This window comes from Sorex fumeus, unplaced genomic scaffold (assembly GCF_029834395.1).
Source record: "Sorex fumeus unplaced genomic scaffold, SorFum_2.1 ptg000098l, whole genome shotgun sequence".
Lineage (NCBI taxonomy): Eukaryota > Metazoa > Chordata > Mammalia > Eulipotyphla > Soricidae > Sorex > Sorex fumeus.
The window spans coordinates 22669528-22685818 of NW_026606155.1; the positions used below are offsets into that span (position 1 = coordinate 22669528).

At 39.1% G+C, this 16291-nt stretch overlaps 1 protein-coding gene across 8 annotated transcripts in view; it reads left to right on the forward strand.

Annotated features, from left to right (window-relative positions):
* The window catches only part of NUMB (NUMB endocytic adaptor protein), a 141807-nt gene that overhangs the window by 63649 nt on the left and 61867 nt on the right, over nucleotides 1-16291 (forward strand). For 7 of the 8 annotated variants that reach the window (XM_056133692.1, XM_056133685.1, XM_056133688.1 and 4 more), the window contains exon 3: nucleotides 13008-13149. In XM_056133692.1, coding sequence (XP_055989667.1) covers nucleotides 13024-13149 — 126 coding nt within the window. In that variant the 5' untranslated portion in view covers nucleotides 13008-13023. Of the gene's footprint in view, nucleotides 1-955; nucleotides 1041-13007; nucleotides 13150-16291 lie in introns of all 8 variants that reach the window. The other variant, XM_056133686.1, reaches the window with a different exon arrangement.

Here is a 16291-nt window from a genome sequence, read left to right on the forward strand (position 1 = left end):
CTTGGGAGGCTCAGGAGACCATATGGGACTTTCAGCATTGAGCCTGACCTGTCTGCTGTGTACACAAGTGCCCTACCTGCAATTACTCTGACCCCTCTATTTATTTTTTTTTCTTTTTACGAAAATTTCTCCTGCCAGTGCCAGGAATCAATCCTTGACAGCCTTCCTGTCTCCAGCCCCTGAAATACTTCTACTCTTTGAAAGTTTATTTACAGAATGAGGATTGTTCTCAATAGTATCTTATCTGCCTGTCTCCTTATGTATACATAGTATTTTATATTTCAGAGATCAAGTAATTTACCCATAGCCATTTGAGTTTCTAGGGGAATCATTTGTTATAAATTTGAAGAGACAGGATTGGAGAGATAACTCAATAGGTTGCAGCATATGCTTTGCATGCAGGTGGCCTGGGGTCAATCCCCATTACCACATAGGATTCTCCAAGCACCACCAGTAGTGACCTCAGAGCAGTGAGCCAGGAATAGACACTGATCACCATTGGTTGTGGTCCTAAACAGAGTATTTGAGAATGTGGTTCTACACTAGTGATCAGATCTAATAGTTGCTGTAGTGACTGAGTGATCATCTTTACTGTGTTTTGCTCGAGCGGGCCCAGTAACGTCTCCATTGGAGACTTCGTTGTTACTGTGTTTGGCATATTGAATACATCACGGGGAGCTTGCCAGGCTCTGCCGTGCAGGCGAGATACTCTCGGTAGCTTGCCGGGCTCTCCGAGAGGGGTGGAGGAATTGAACTCGGGTCGGCCATGTTGGCTGCGTGCAAGGCAAACACCCTACCGCTGTGCTATCGATCATTTTTATGATACTAAAATAAAATCCTATTTTCTGTGGGAGGTTAAGAACCTCCTTCTCTTCTTTGTGTATGTGTGTTTTGTTTGGAATTAATTCTATATTACTGACAAATTTGTGAGATGTTTATTATTCTCATTTTACAGATGAGGAAACTGAGGCTTATTGAAGTTACGAAACTTGTCCAAAGTCACACAGCTTGTAAAGGGCACAACCAAGATTCTGAGCCAGGTCTGTCCAACTTCAAAACTCTTCATCATGGCCATGAAACATTGAAATAGATGTGTAGTATCAACCTATAATAAATTATATGGCTATTAATTGCTTAAATGTTGTCTCATTCTTACTTACAGTTTAATAGTGAATATTTTTGTCCATAGTAATTTTACATATCTTAAATATTGTGAAAGAGTTTAACATTGAAAGTTTGATACCTGGAGACAAACAACTACAGTGAATCCTAGGTTCTCTACTTGTGTGACATTGGGAAAATTTTGCTTTTCTATACCTCAGTTTTCTTATATGTAAAATGTTGGTATATCGTCCACCTGATAGGGTTGTTACAAAGATTAGATGATTTAACATGCACACATAAATTTGAATAAATTAGTCATAAAGAAAATTAAAATTTGGTTAAATTCAGATCTATTCTAAGTGGGCAGCTGCTTTCAAGTCTCACATTATACAGATACTATGTGTAAAAAGACCTCATAAAGTCATAAGGACATCCTGTGAATCTAAATATAATTTTTTGTATTAGAGATTTGTTTTGTCTGTTTTCCTCTTGTAAATGCAATTTGTATACAGAAGATGTCATGTTTTTAGTGGCTGTTAAAGAGAGGGTGTTTTGGCAATGTCTTGGGTAATCATGGAGAAGTCAAATCTTAAAGGGTTAGATAAAATGTTGGCAACAATTCTTCATTTTTAGAAGCAGTTGTCGGAAATAATATTGTGATGAATATACACATGGACCTTTGAAGCCATGGAATCACAGTACATTTAACTAATACTCTGGCATGTACTCATCATGTGTTCAGTACTTAATCTTCACACACACAAACTTAACCACACTTGGTTTTGGGCCACACTCAGCTGTGCTCAGGACTTACTCCTGCCTGACTCAGTGATTGGGGAACCATATGCAGTGCTGATGATTAAACTGGAATCGGCTGTGTGCAAGGAAAGTGCCTTAACCCCTGTACTATCTTTCTGGCTTCTGTTTTGAGGTTTTCAAACTTTTGTATTTTTGGATTTTGGGCCAAACCCATCCATGCCCAGGCCTTACCCTTGGCTATGCCTTCAAATACCACTCCTGGTGGGATTGGGAGATCATATAGAGTGTTGGGGATTGAACCTGGTTTGTCTGGGTGTAAGACAAGTGTCCTACCTGCTCACTGTTGCTCTGGCCCAGTTTTTAAGTATTTTATATAAAGTTATTCAAAGTATTCTTTTGTTATCTTTAAAATTTCTGTTATCTTATGTATTTTATTCCTAATATTTTTGTGTATTTTTCTCCTTTTGTGTATTTTTTCTCCTTCTAGCATCAGCTCTGTTAGAAGTTTTATTAATTGTTTTAAAATAGAGATCCCATCCAGTGGCACTCTCTGGAGGGGAGTGCAGGGGTCACTCCCGGTGATTGTCCAGTTGTGGCATTAATTTTCACTTGGTTATTCCTTTTTTGAAAAAAATCATGATTTTTTATTATAAATTAAAAAAAAACTTGACCATGTGTTGTATACAAAACAAAGTAATTTAGAAAAGCTGAAAATAAAACTGTAGATCAGGATTGAAATAACAAGAAATCAAGGATTGCTTTGAGATCACTTTTTCAGTGGCTTTTTCTTCCACAGATTTTAAATAACCAATATTACATATGCTTGAGGCTTAAGTAAGGTTCTGGGAGATTAATTTTGTGTTGATAAAAAAGAATTTTTTTCTACTGTCTTTTCCTACTCCTACATCTTCTCCCCAGTTTTTTTTTCGATTCTCCCTTCTTTTTCTCTTTTCCTCACACTTTTAACATCTGAAGCTGGAAGACATTTATAATAGAATGCATCTTAACTATTTTAATGGTGTTTTACAATTAAAGAACTATTATTATCAATTTTGACAGTACTATTAGTGGAACATTTTGCTGTTGTTGGTATCTTAGCTTTCACATTTTTACCTAACTACCATAACTCTTCATTCTACCATACTCATTGCTTGAAATGCCCGCATTTTGTCTTTTCTGTCCTATGCTATCACTGTCACTGTCTCCCGTTGTTCATTGATTTGCTCAAGTGGGCCCAGTAACATTGTGTGGCTTGTTACTGTGTTGGGCATATCGAATACGTCACGGGTAGCTTGCCAGGCTTTGCCATGCGGGTGAGACTCTCAGTAGCTTGCCAGGCTCTCCAAGAGGGGTGGAAGAATCGAACTCGGGTCAGCTGTGTCGGCCGTGTGCAAGGCAAACACTCTTCCTGCTGTGCTATGACTCCAGTCCTATGCTGTATTGTTTAAAATGTTAAGAAATGGTCTTTTATTTTCTTACTATATTACTTTTTCCAACACCTAGTCTGATATTCTGTTGGATACAGCGTTTTATTTAATAGATATGGGACATGTGTAATTATATTAAATCATAGCACAGGCTTTTATTAGCAACTAATTTTACTTTTTCGTTTTTGGGCCACACCTGTTTTGGCTATTACCAGGGCTTGCTTTGGGCTCTGTGTTTAGGGATCACTTCTGGCAGTGCTCACTGGCTACATGCAAGGCAAGCACTTTACTCCCTTTACTATCTCTCTGGCCCTTAGTACTGCCCCCCCCTTCTTTTTAGCTTTTTTATGAGAGGAGATTAATACTTCAATTAAGTTTGTTTTGAGGTGAACAGAATTCAAGCTTAAGGCTTTAAACAAATATATATTTAGCAAGCTAATTTGTTGGATGGATGCTTAGTCATTTGAATGCTCAAGAAAGAGCATAACTCAAAAAAGTAGTCACAAATATAAAGCACAGTCCCAGAGACAAAAAGGATAGTGTAAAGATTTACAAAGTATGGACTTAGGCTGTAGAACACATACCAGGAGGCTGAGTTGGATTCCCAACACTGCTGGGTGCTCCTGCGCTCTGCCTTGATTTGATGTACCATGGCAGAGCACAGCTAGGTTTAAACCCGCCGCCCTCTTTTTTTTCTTTAAAGAATGATAGGAAATGGTATTTAGAAGGAAGACCTCATTGATGAGAAATCATTTAGCATGACATGTAAGGTATGTTGGAAACTGAAGTACGTAAGAGATATGAGAGAAAAGCATCTCAGGTAGAAGAAACCACATAAAAAATGAGAAAAAGCTTACAGTTACTGAAAGATTTATGTTTAGTTGGGAGGTTCTTGTCAGAGTAAGAAGCAGGCAGTTCAAATGTGAATTAAGAACTCTTTTGACTGGGCTGGAGTAATAGTGCAGCAGGTATGACGCTTGCCTTGCAGATGGTCAACCGGGTTCAAACCCGGTATACTACCCCTGCCTGCCAGAAGTGATCGCTGAGTGTAGAGCCAGGAGTAAGCCCTAAGCACTAGCAGGGTGGCCCCAAAACAAACAAATAAGAAATTACCTCTTTGATCAAAAAACCAATGAGGATACGAATGCTGTTCCCAAATATATACAGTATTTCTGGAGACAGAAATAATTGTGATACCAAGGCAAAAAAACAAAAACAAAAACAAAACAAAAAACAGGGAGGGACCTTGATTTGCTATCATTTATGAATATTTATGATATGCTTGGCAGTTTTAATTACTACTTCTTAGGCATTGTGAATTATTATGTCAGTCTGAAGCTCTGAATGCTGATTTGAATATGCATTAGAAAGTCATGAACTAGTAAACTATTTCTTGATCCATTTTACATTTTTAAAGATTACACTGGCTACATTATGTACATAGTTGATCAGAAGGAGACAGTGGAAGAAAGTTGATAGCTTATACCAGTTTGGTAAGAGACAGTTTTTCTGGAAGATGTTTTTGATGGTGGATATGAAGACCAGTGAACAGAAGGAGTTAAAAAAATCAAAGAGATAAAGTTATTTGTCAGTTAAGGAAGCAGAGTTGTTTTTAACTTTATTTCTATAATTTTCCAGTGGCATTTCTGTGTCTCTTTCACTCTCCTTTAAATCTTTGGAACCAAATAATGTTTTTATTCTAGCCTGCCTCTCCAGATTCCGGCACCTTTTTCTCATCCCACACTTGACAGATGCTTAGAAGAGGAAAGTCAGTGTGAAAAGTAGGCTAGCATTCTCAGCAGTTCTGCCCTTTTTCATCAAGATGTTCCTTGCTAAATCAGTCCAAAATAATTTTGTTCTATAAGTAGTGGTTTAATTCTTCAGGAGTACTGTCCTATTGAAGTTAGTGTATGCATTTGCATACTGTCCCTTTAGAATTGATGGGTATATATATTTTGATTTATGTCTTAACATGCCTTAAAAGTGAAATATAGCTAAGTGATGAATTCATTTCGCCAATTGTTTTCTCAGTTGAAAGGCAAGTGATCAACTGAAAGGTATAATTTCTTGTTAGGGGACCAGAGATGTGGCTCAGCTGTTGGGTACTTGTCTTGCATATGTGAAGCCCTGGATTTGATTTCTTAGCACCATGAAAAGAAGACTTTTCCAACCCAGAGGTGACTTTTGCCTGTTCTTGTGTGGATAGGCATTTCTATGTCAGGGTAGACTTTCTGTGAGATATGATGAAGTGAAGAAATGTACAGCATCTTTAGCAGCTGTGCCCTAGTTAGGGAAGTGGGGGATCAGCATTAGCATTCATGTGCTTGGGTGAGGGATCCTGACCTGTTCTGAGCGCAGCTTCCTGGATTAGAGTTGGTGGGACCAGGAACCAGAAGGAAAGGTTATTATACAAAAGAAGGCTTTCTGCAGAGATCGCTATTTTAAAAAAATATATTGTTTATATAGAGATTTACTTTTGATACCACCTTTTACTGCAGTTTAAGTGAACAGAACTTTTCCTCATTTTATTGAGTTTTAGTTTTCATTATTCAAAAAGTCTATAAAGAAGCCATATACTAAAGCAGAAGAAAGGGCAGGGGCTGTTGCTCCATGGTAGAGTGAATTGCTTGCATGTTCGATGCCCTTAGTTTGATCCCCAGCAAAACATACCAACACACACACACACACACACACACACACACACACACGCACACACACGAATTTTCTGGCAAGATGAGTGGAAGTCAGAAAATAAAGATTATGGAATACTGTTTAAATCAGTAATTCTTAATTTTTGGTTGTTCTAAAGACTAGGGACATAGTATAGGGCACAAGGCATGTGCCTGACCTTCCGGTGTTGCCAGGAATAGCCCTGGTGGTCCTTGGCCCTGGCATTGAACAACCTATCTTCTTGTTGGCCAATAATCAGAGGGAGTGATCCCAAACCTGCTTGGGAAATAGCCGTCATCTCAAAGAAAAGAAAAGAAAAAAAACTGGTAGAAAACCCTCTGAGATTCTAAAAATTGTTTAGGATTCTGGCTCCAGAAAGTACAAAGAGATCCATACACGTTTAGATTTGTATATGACCTTTGGGCACTGCTGAGTCTGAAGAGATACAAGATGCCATGGTTAAAAGCATCTGGTTTAAATGGTAATCAGTATGTGATAGAGAGTTTTGACATTTAATAGTGAACGTGTTCTCTTCGCAAGTACCAATCTTTAGAACAGCTAACACTTAATTTGTTTTGTTTTTAAACCTCTGTTCTGACAGCTGATAAATCAACGTAATTTTTATTTTTATCTACAAAAATTGAAATAATCTGTTCTTAAAATTTTTTCTTTGAAAATGCAGTGGAAGGTACATTTCTGGAATACGGCAATAGAGTAGGGTACCCTAACATAGATATCATATTAATAAAATCAAATGTAAACAAATATTGAACTGAAATGTAAACAGTTTTCAAATTCTCTGATACATAGATTTATACAGGAGCTGAAGAAATATTTTCTTTGAGAATTAGAGATTTATTTTGGTTTTGTTTTGGGGGAGGGAGGATGAAACATACGAAACAGTGCTCAGGGCTAATTCCTGGATCTATGCTCTGGAATCACTCCTACTAGATCAGTGTGGACCATATTTAGTGCCAGAGATTGAATCCAGGTTGGTCACATGCAAGCAAAAGCCCCACCACCTGTGTTTGTCTTTCTGAACCAAGAATTTGGTTTTAAAACCAAAAACCAGCCCTTTCTTTCTATTTTCATGTAATCTGTATGTAAATTAACTTTTATCACAAAAACTGGCTCGAACGATAGGATAGCACAGCAGGTAGGGCGATTGCCTCGCACACTGCTAACCCAGGTTTGATTCCTCTGGCCCTCTTGGAGAGCCCAGCAAGCTACTGAGAGTATTCCACCCGCAAAACAGAGCCTGGCAAGCTCCCCGTGATGTATTAGATATGCCAAAAACCGTAACAAGTCTCACAATGAAGACGTTATTGGTAAGAGACAGTTTTTCTGGAAGATGTTTTTGATGGTGGATATGAAGACCAGTGAACAGATTTAAGACATGTCTTATAAACTTATAAATGTCTTATAAAAAGTTTATAAGACATATCTTAAATGGTGCCTGCTCGAGGAAATCAGTGAACGGGAGGAGAGTGCTACAGTGCTATCACAAAAACTATGCACTTTTGTTGGCTTTTAGGCCACAGCCAGTGGTGCTCTGGGCTTCTTGGTCTGTCATTTGTAGGTCATTCCTTAGGTTGCTCTTAGGTTGCACGTGCTAGGGATTGAACCTGGGCCTCCTGCGTGCAAAGCATGCGTCCCAGCTCATTTAGCTATATCTCTCCAGCCCCAAACTATGAACCTTTAAAATAGATTTTAGGGGCTGGAGCGATAACAGAGCGGGTAGGGCATCTGCCTTGTGCGAGGCCAACCCAGGTTCGATTCCCAGCATCCCATATGGTCCCCTGAGCACTGCCAGGGGTGATTCCTGAGTGCAGAGCCAGGAGTAACCCCTGTGCGTTGCCAGGTGTGACCCAAAAAGCAAAAAATAAATAAATAAATATAAATAAAAAATAAAATAGATTTAAAAAAATTTTTATTATTTTGCTTTTTGGGTCACACCCGGTGATGCACAGGGGTTACTCCCGGCTCTGCGTTCAGAAATTACTCCTGGCGGTGCTCAGGGGACCATATGGGATGCTGGGAATCAAACCTGGGTTGACTTTGTGCAAGGCAGATGCCCTACCTGCTCTGTTACCGCTCCAGCCCCTAAAATAGATTTTCTTAATCCCTTAAATTAAACACTGGACTGACAGTTATTGGGCTATTGGTGATTGTGTAAACTCAAAAAGACAGCAGCGGCTCTATCTCTCCCCGCTGCCTGCGTTTGCCGCCCGTGTTCGGTAGTCTCAGGCCATTTCCCCCACCCTGGGTAGGTCGATGGCGATGGGCAGGCGAAGGAAGTAACGAGGGCCAGTCTGGTTGGTGTCCATTGCAGTTTATTCCATTCCCATCTCCGTTCTCCTCTGATTCTCCCCCCTGCTTTTTCCTTCCCCATGCTACTTTCATTCTCCTCCTTGATCCCCCTTCATTCTCCTTCTGGCTCTGGAATCTGGATCCCCTTTCTCCTTCTCCTTCTGGAGTCTGGATCCAGAACTCTAACAGGACTCTAACAGTCCTGTTAAATCCCCCTCCTCCCATGAGGGGTTGGGGCTTACACATAAGTGTTGTCTCAATCAATAGGAGTAAAGTTCTTTCCCTAAGGGGATGCTTCTAGGACAGATACTCTCTCAGCAGGACACCCCACCCACAAGCGGAATCCCATGGGTGTGTTTCTCCTCTCCTTGTCCAACAAACATACAAGCATTCATAATATTAATCATTTTGTATGGACACAGTAAGAGATACATTAAGCTTATAGAATTGCTTTTCTGTAGTCATCTTGATCTCAGACCACAGTGCTCAGGCCAGATTAGTCTTTCCTATCCCTAGCAGGATCTTAGTCTCATCGTTACTTTTGGATCATGACAGAATTTGTCCATGACCAAGTTCTTAACTTATAGTTAAGAATCGTGGCGCTTTGGCCTGGCCCATTTTGATACCAGGGTAGCTCACATCTTCTTCTTCTTCTTCTTCTTTTTTTTTTTTAGGGTAGCTCACATCTTGCCCTGGGCCCATTCAGTCCCTCGTTGGGACCCTGCTTTTGGGATGCTAGGAACTAAGGGCAACTGAGGCTTAAGTCAAGAAAGCAGATGCCCGGAAGTGAATAATACTCAAAGCTAATTAAATCCTAAGTTACAGAAGCATAATATTAACTGTCTTCCTGTATCTATACAAGAAGGACATTTTAAAATAAATGTACACTATTTAAAGTAAACTATTCAAAAGATATAAGGAGAGGAGAAAGGCATTATTAGCTTACGATACAAGTTCAGTGTCCTAGAAGTATCTGACCTTACAAATTAACAGAGTATGATTAGGGGGGAAAGCTGATTAACTGGTTGGGAAGAGAGAATAGAGAAGTGGTTACAGATACACAAAAGAATGGGAGTGACTCAGGAGCACTGTGATGGGTGTAACCTGATAAACCTAAGCTCATTGTGGCAGGGGAGAAAGGAAAAATCAATTGTTACCCTGCAGGTGATGCTGTATTTTGTTGCTATTTATTTGACTAATTGCCTATGTGGAACACCAAGACTGTGACAAAGGTTATAAATTGTTTTCTCCTTGGGAAATTATGCCCATGAATGTAATCCAGAGTTCTTAGAATTTATTGGTTGATGCCTTACTTCCAAGTTTCTTAGGCATGCTGAAAGTTCAGAACTCCTTTCTTTTTCTTTTTTATTTTCATGTTTTGGGGAGAGAAGGTGGTTTGGGTAATGCTCAGGACCTACTCCCCATTCTGCTCAGAGTCCCTCCTGGCAGTGCTAGGGAACTGTGTGGTACTGGGGATCAACCTTTATCAGCCACATGCTATCTTTCTGACGTAAAAAGGAATTTTTTTCAAAACAAAACAGATTTTATTTGGAGATTTTGAAGGGAGAGATAAAGAGAGAGACAGGCAGGCAGACAGGCAGGTAGGTAGGTAGATAGATAGATAGATAGAGAGAGTGAGAGAGTGAAAGAAAGAGCCACACTCAAGGGAGAGTGCGGACTTCCCCAAAGACAGAGAAGCCTGACCTAAACTTTTAAAAGAATTTTTTGAAATAAGAGTTTTTTTTCCCTTCACTGTACATCTCGAATGCAAGTTCCACATCCTAAGAAAAATTAAAAATCAAAGAGACAGAGTTCAGAAATGAGAGACTTGGGTTGGAGAAATAGTACAGGGGATAGATGCTTGTCTTTTATACATATCTTTATTGGTTCTGTACCACCACATATAGTCCCCCCAAGCTTCAACAGGAGTGATCCTTGAGCATAGAGCCAGATGGTGGACTTTTCCCCCAAAGAAATACTTGATGCTGTAGTTCACTATTTTATTTTAATAAAATAACTTAATATGAAACTTTTAGCTTAGATTTTCATGAATGGACTTTTTTTTTTAGAGGGGATGCAGATGTACATCTATGTGGTTTTAATTCCATTTATAGTTTTTTCAGTAGAGTTGAGTTATGGAGTAATAGTATGATAAATACAGTGAAATTGACTGTTTTTTCAGTAAACTATGTTTGTTTAGAGAACAATCAAATAAAAGTAAGAGTTAAAAAATTACAGTTATTTGGGGGTGTGGTCAGGGCTCATTCCTGGTATTGCTCAGGGGGTCATATGCAGTGCTGGGACTGAATCTGGATTGGCTGCATGCAAGGCAAGTGCCTTAAACCCTATACCATCTTTCTGGCCCTAAAAGTTTAAAATCTAATTCAACTTTGTTTTAGATTCTCTCTGGCGTTCTACTCAGTTTCCGCTGTACAGTATCTTTTTGCCTCCCATAGTATGAACATGCATATAATTCTAGTGCTAGGTATTTTATTCAGAACATAGCTACTAAACATAAGCTAATGGCTTCATGCTATAGGTTCTCTATCCAACCCCTGTGCCTATATTTTGACTGTTTAAAAAAAGAGTGTATCAAGGAAAGTGATAGAATTCTTTTTTAGAAGTCTCTTTTAAAATAGACACTCATTTAAGGAAACAAAAATAAAATAGACACTCAAATAGGGTGGTCAGAAATCAGTGATCTACTGTAAAAGAGAGAAATGGCCAACCTGTTTATCCAGTCCTCCAGTTATATAATATTTTGTAAACTCTGGGCTGGAGCCATAGCACAGTGTGTAGGGCATTTGCGTTGTGCGCGGCTGACCCAGGTTCGATTCCTCCGTCCCTCTTGGAGAGCCTGGCAAGGTACTGAGAGTATCCCGCCCACACAGCAGAGCCTAGCAAGCTCCCCATGACGTATTCATTGATATGCCAAAAACAGTCTCACAATGGAGATGTTACTGGTGTCCAGTAAAGCAAATCAGTGAACAACAGGAGGACAGTGCTATAGTGCTTTGTAAACTCTAAAATATACATTTGAGAAATATCTTAAATGTATTTTTACATTGCCATTCATGTGTCTCAATTTTTACCTTTTAAGAAGATGTGTGAAAGATTGACTTGTCTCTATAAATTAGATAATTTGGTAATAGTTCTGCTGTGGCGCTATGCATCTTAAAATACAGAATGATTATCCTCAGAATGCAAACTTTAATTTTAAAGTCTTTCATTGGTGTCATGTGGAAATTAATGTTCAATCTTTTGCTATGTAACAGTTCTGACAGAGAGGATGTTCTCTTTATGTAACTCTGTCACATCATTTCCTCAAATTAAGATCACTTTTAGAATGGTTGAGGTGGTGGGGCCAGAGAGATAGTACAGCGAGTAAGGCACTTGCCTTGTACCTGGCTGGTCCAGATTTAATCTCCAACATCCTATGTAGTCCCCTGAGCACTACTAGAAGTGATTCCTGGGTGCAGAGCCAGGAGTAACCCCTGAGCATCACTGAGTGTGTTTCCCCCGGAATCCCCCTCCCTCCAAAAAAGAATGGTTGAGGTGCTTAAATCCCTCAGAGAATGGATAAGCATGCTGCTGGAAAGAAACTGGATGCATTCATTTCAGATTTTGAAATTTGCTCTATAAAGGAATACTTGGTTATTGTCCATTGAATCTTTAATGTTCTGTTGTTCTGGGTTAGGTCTCCTTCCTTCACTATAGTTTTGTGATTTCTGCTGTACCTCTGGAAATGTTAGATGTCTTTTTAGTAACAAGACTAGAATCTACTTTAATACCTACATTAATGTATAATTAATAATGAAGCCTCGACCATTGTTATTAAAAGCTGTCATTTTTCACTTTTGCTCATGATTATACATATGCAAGTGCATTTGATATACGTTTTGTAAGAGACTTCAGAATTGAATCCTCATTGAATTTTCATAAATATATTTTAAGAAAACTTAATTTTTTCTAAAGCATCTTTTATTAATAGGTGATTGTATTCCATGCTTTTTTTAGCCTCCGAATCACAAATGTTAGTGTTTCATATTAATTTTTTTGTATTAACTGTAAAGTTTTCAGAAATTATAATTTAGCTTATACATAAAAATTTCATTTTTAAGAGAAGGAATGGATTTAGAAAGGTCAAGCAATTTAGGATACTCATTGGAATATCACAATTGGAGTGCTTAAAAGTTTTTAGAATAGGCTTTCTCTTCAAGCTCATGTTCTCCCTTGATCATGGGCCTCCTTGTCTCTATTTTTCTTTGCTTGCTTATTACCACTCTGGAGCAGCCTATGTTCTCTGTTGAACACATTTTCTCTCATTCTGTCCTGCACATCTAAGCAGGTTTTGTTCAATAAAAACTACCTTGCTTTTCTCTCTCTCTTTCTCTGACACACATACACACACACACACACACACACACACACACACACACACACACAAAGAAAGAAATACTGTCTCTTCAGACCTAGTCGATTGCCTCGAGCAGGCCCCAGTAGTAGAGGTTATTGTTGTTTTACAGAAGGTGGTATTATAGATGCCTTTTAAAAATAAGGGTTTTTTTTTTTTGTTTTTGAGAACTTTTAATTATTTAGGAAGAATTGAGGGTTGTTTCGCCATAAACCAAAATCTTTTTGTTTGAATCATTTTAGTTTTCTAATAGTTTGCTGATAGAAAGTTTTAATATGTGATAAGGCAATTGACTTCTTTTGCATAATATTTTTACTCTGCAGGTTGTAAAAAATTAAAATGAATAAACTAAGGCAAAGTTTTAGAAGAAAGAAAGACGTTTATGTTCCAGAAGCCAGTCGTCCACATCAGTGGCAGACAGATGAAGAAGGGGTTCGTACTGGAAAATGTAGCTTCCCAGTTAAGGTAAGAGTTCATGTGTGGAGAGAATTGATATGAAATTGGTATGAAAATATCTTGTTAACTTGGGCAATTAAAAAAGAATCCTTTGGGTCTTAAGGGATAGTACAATGATTATAACACTTGCCTTGCATGCAGCTGCAAGTGCAATAAAAAGTTATATTTTGTATGATTTGCATAACAAGGTTTACTCATTTATTTGCCTTTGGTTTGATTTTTATGTGGAATTTTGTTTTTAAAATGGAGGAAGACAGGACTGGGGGTGGGGGTAGGGGGATGACTCAAAGACTAAAGCTCCCACTTTGCATGTGAGAGCCTTGAGTTCAGTCTCCAGCTGAACAGGTATGGCCCCATGGGCACTGCTGGATTTGACAAAAAAAGATAAAGGTGAGAAAGACTTGTATAATGAGGTAAGTAAAAAAATGAATTTGTTTTAGACAAGAGGAAGAATACTGCTCTTTAGCAAAGGTGGAAAATTAGGGTGTAAATGCATCTAAATTTGTGCTGTTGATGACTTGATTTTGATGGAGTTTTTTTGTGCAAACATTTTCTGAGGTCGGAACAATAGTACACAGGTAGGATACTTTTCCTGCACACTGGCCGACTCACATTCAATCCCCAGCAAACCCTGAGCACTACTGGATGTAGGCTGAGGGGAAAAAAATTCTTTTTTCAAGGAAATGGGAAATAATGACATCTGTAGGGGAAGAGAAGTGAAATTAATTTTTGAAGACAGTATAAAAGTCATAAGAGAATAGGAGAGAACAACTTAGAGGAATGCTGTATCTAGACTGTACTCAAACAAAACTACAATGAGTTTGATCTCTCTTGTGTTTGTTTAAAAATACCTTGTGCCTATTTAAGTATAATAATTTAGTATTAGACTAATAATGATTGATTAAAGTAGGTTTCAGCTGATCTTACAAATTTTGTCTACTAATATTTTAATGGGCTGGAGTGATGGCACAGCAGGGCATTGGCCTTGCATGCGGCCGACCCGGATTTGATTCCTCCGCCCCTCTCAGAGAGCCCCGCAAGCTACCAAGAGTATCTCCCCCGCATGGCAAAGCCTGGCAAGCTACCCGTGATGAATTCGATATGCCAAAAACAGTAACAACAAGTCTCACAATTCGTTGTGAGATGTTACTGGTGCACACTAGAGCAAATTGATGAACAACGGGAAGACGGTGCTACAGTGCTACAATATTTTAATAGATGCATCCTCTTAATGGAGGAAGAACTTTTTGGGGAAAGGGGCACACATTGCTGTGCTGAGAGACTACTCCTGACTTGATGCTTAGTGGTTACTTCTAGCAGGGCTCAGTGGACCGTATGATGCCACAGCTCAAACCCAGGCCTCTCGCATGCAGAATGTGTGCTTAGACTTAACATTCCACTATCTCTCCAGCCCTGGAGGAAGAACTTTAATGTTAAAAAGTAAAGTTTGACCTAAATGAAACATAGTACATGCTTCCCAAATTGGTGGATTCTGTTCCCTGGAAACACTAGATAATTCTGGGGTGTGATAGTAGACTTCTGTGCAGTTTCTGTTTGTTCACTTAAAGAACATAGGTTCTTAGGGGATGGTGAGTGGTTTCTTTATCTAAAAAGGGGGCAATAGGCCAGATAAATTGGGTCACCTCTGACCTAATGATTCTCAAAATGAGATTCCCCAAAGCCTTTTCATGGATCCTAAAGTACTTCTTTTCCCCACCTATATCCCTGTGTGAGACCATATTTTATTCAAATAACTCAATCAAAACAACAGATTGCAACAGATTGAATGTAGAATAAATATGACAATTTAGTTTTCTTCATTAGGCCAGATAGTAAAAAAGATTTGTAAAAAAGGGGGAAACAGTGATGCTCTTCTCCATAAATATTACTGCTTGAAAAAATATAGTTGTTGTTGTTTTTAATTAAAAATACGTATGGTGGGGCTGGAGCAATAGCACAGCAGGTAGGGCATTTGCCTTGCACGTGGCCAATCTAGGTTCGATTCCCAGCATCCCATATGGTCTCCTGAGCACCGCCAGGGGTAATTCCTCAGTGCAAAACCAGGAGTAACCCCTGTGCATCACCAGGTGTGACCCAAAAGGCAAAAAAAAAAAAAATACATATGGTTCAGGTAGAGAGCTCAAGTGTTAAGAACACTTGCTTAGCATGTGAGACACTCTATGTTTGATCCCTAGGATCACATATATCCCAGAACACTGTTGGATTTAGCTCTGGTGTACCCCAAGCACCAAACTATTTGGCCTTCACTGTGATTCACATCACAGGGAGTGGCCCCAAGCCCCCACCACACAACATTTTTATTTGTGGCCCCTATGCAAAAATTGAGGTTGGGGCTCAGAAATCATAAACATATGCCTTATATGTTCAAGGCCCTGATTTCAATTTCAGGCATCACATGACCCCCGAACACTGTTGTATGTATATAGTCCCAAGCACAGAGTGTGGCCCTGATAACTCCCAAGTACCACTAGGTCCAAGCATTGAACTATCTGGCTGCATTGATTATCACCCAGAGTGACCTCTGAGCCCTTTGAGCACTGCTTGGGAAACTACCCAGGAGTTATTTATGAAACCAGAGAGATAGCTCAGTGGGCTGATTCAATAGCACTGCGTCCCCCCAACCTCCAGACAGGAGCAATGTCCAAGTAGGAATAGAAATTGAATCCTGCTTATGTGTCCCAGAAACAAATAAACTTTAATGAATTAGATTTTTTTTAAGTAAAGTAAGTTTATTTGGAAATTAAAAGAAGGAAAAGAGAGAGATAAGTGCTCAAGAGAGAACACAGGCTTTCCCAGGGCGGAAGTGCTAAATACACATCCTAAGCAGGGTTGCACAGACTGTTTCCCCAGAATGTGCCCTAAAGCCTACATTCAGGGAGACATGTGGACAAATGCCTAAAATTTTATCCTTAATTTTTAATATACTAATTATCAAGAGCTTTAATAGACACAAAGATTCTTTGCAATCCTTGGTAAGTTCTGAGACAAAAACTTTTGAGAGCTACTGAACTTGCATACGGCAGACCTGGGTTTGATTTCTTCATCCCGCTCGGAGAGCCCAGCAAGCTACTGAGAGTATCCCGCCTGCACGGCAGAGCCTGGTAAACTCCCCTTGGCATATTCGATATGC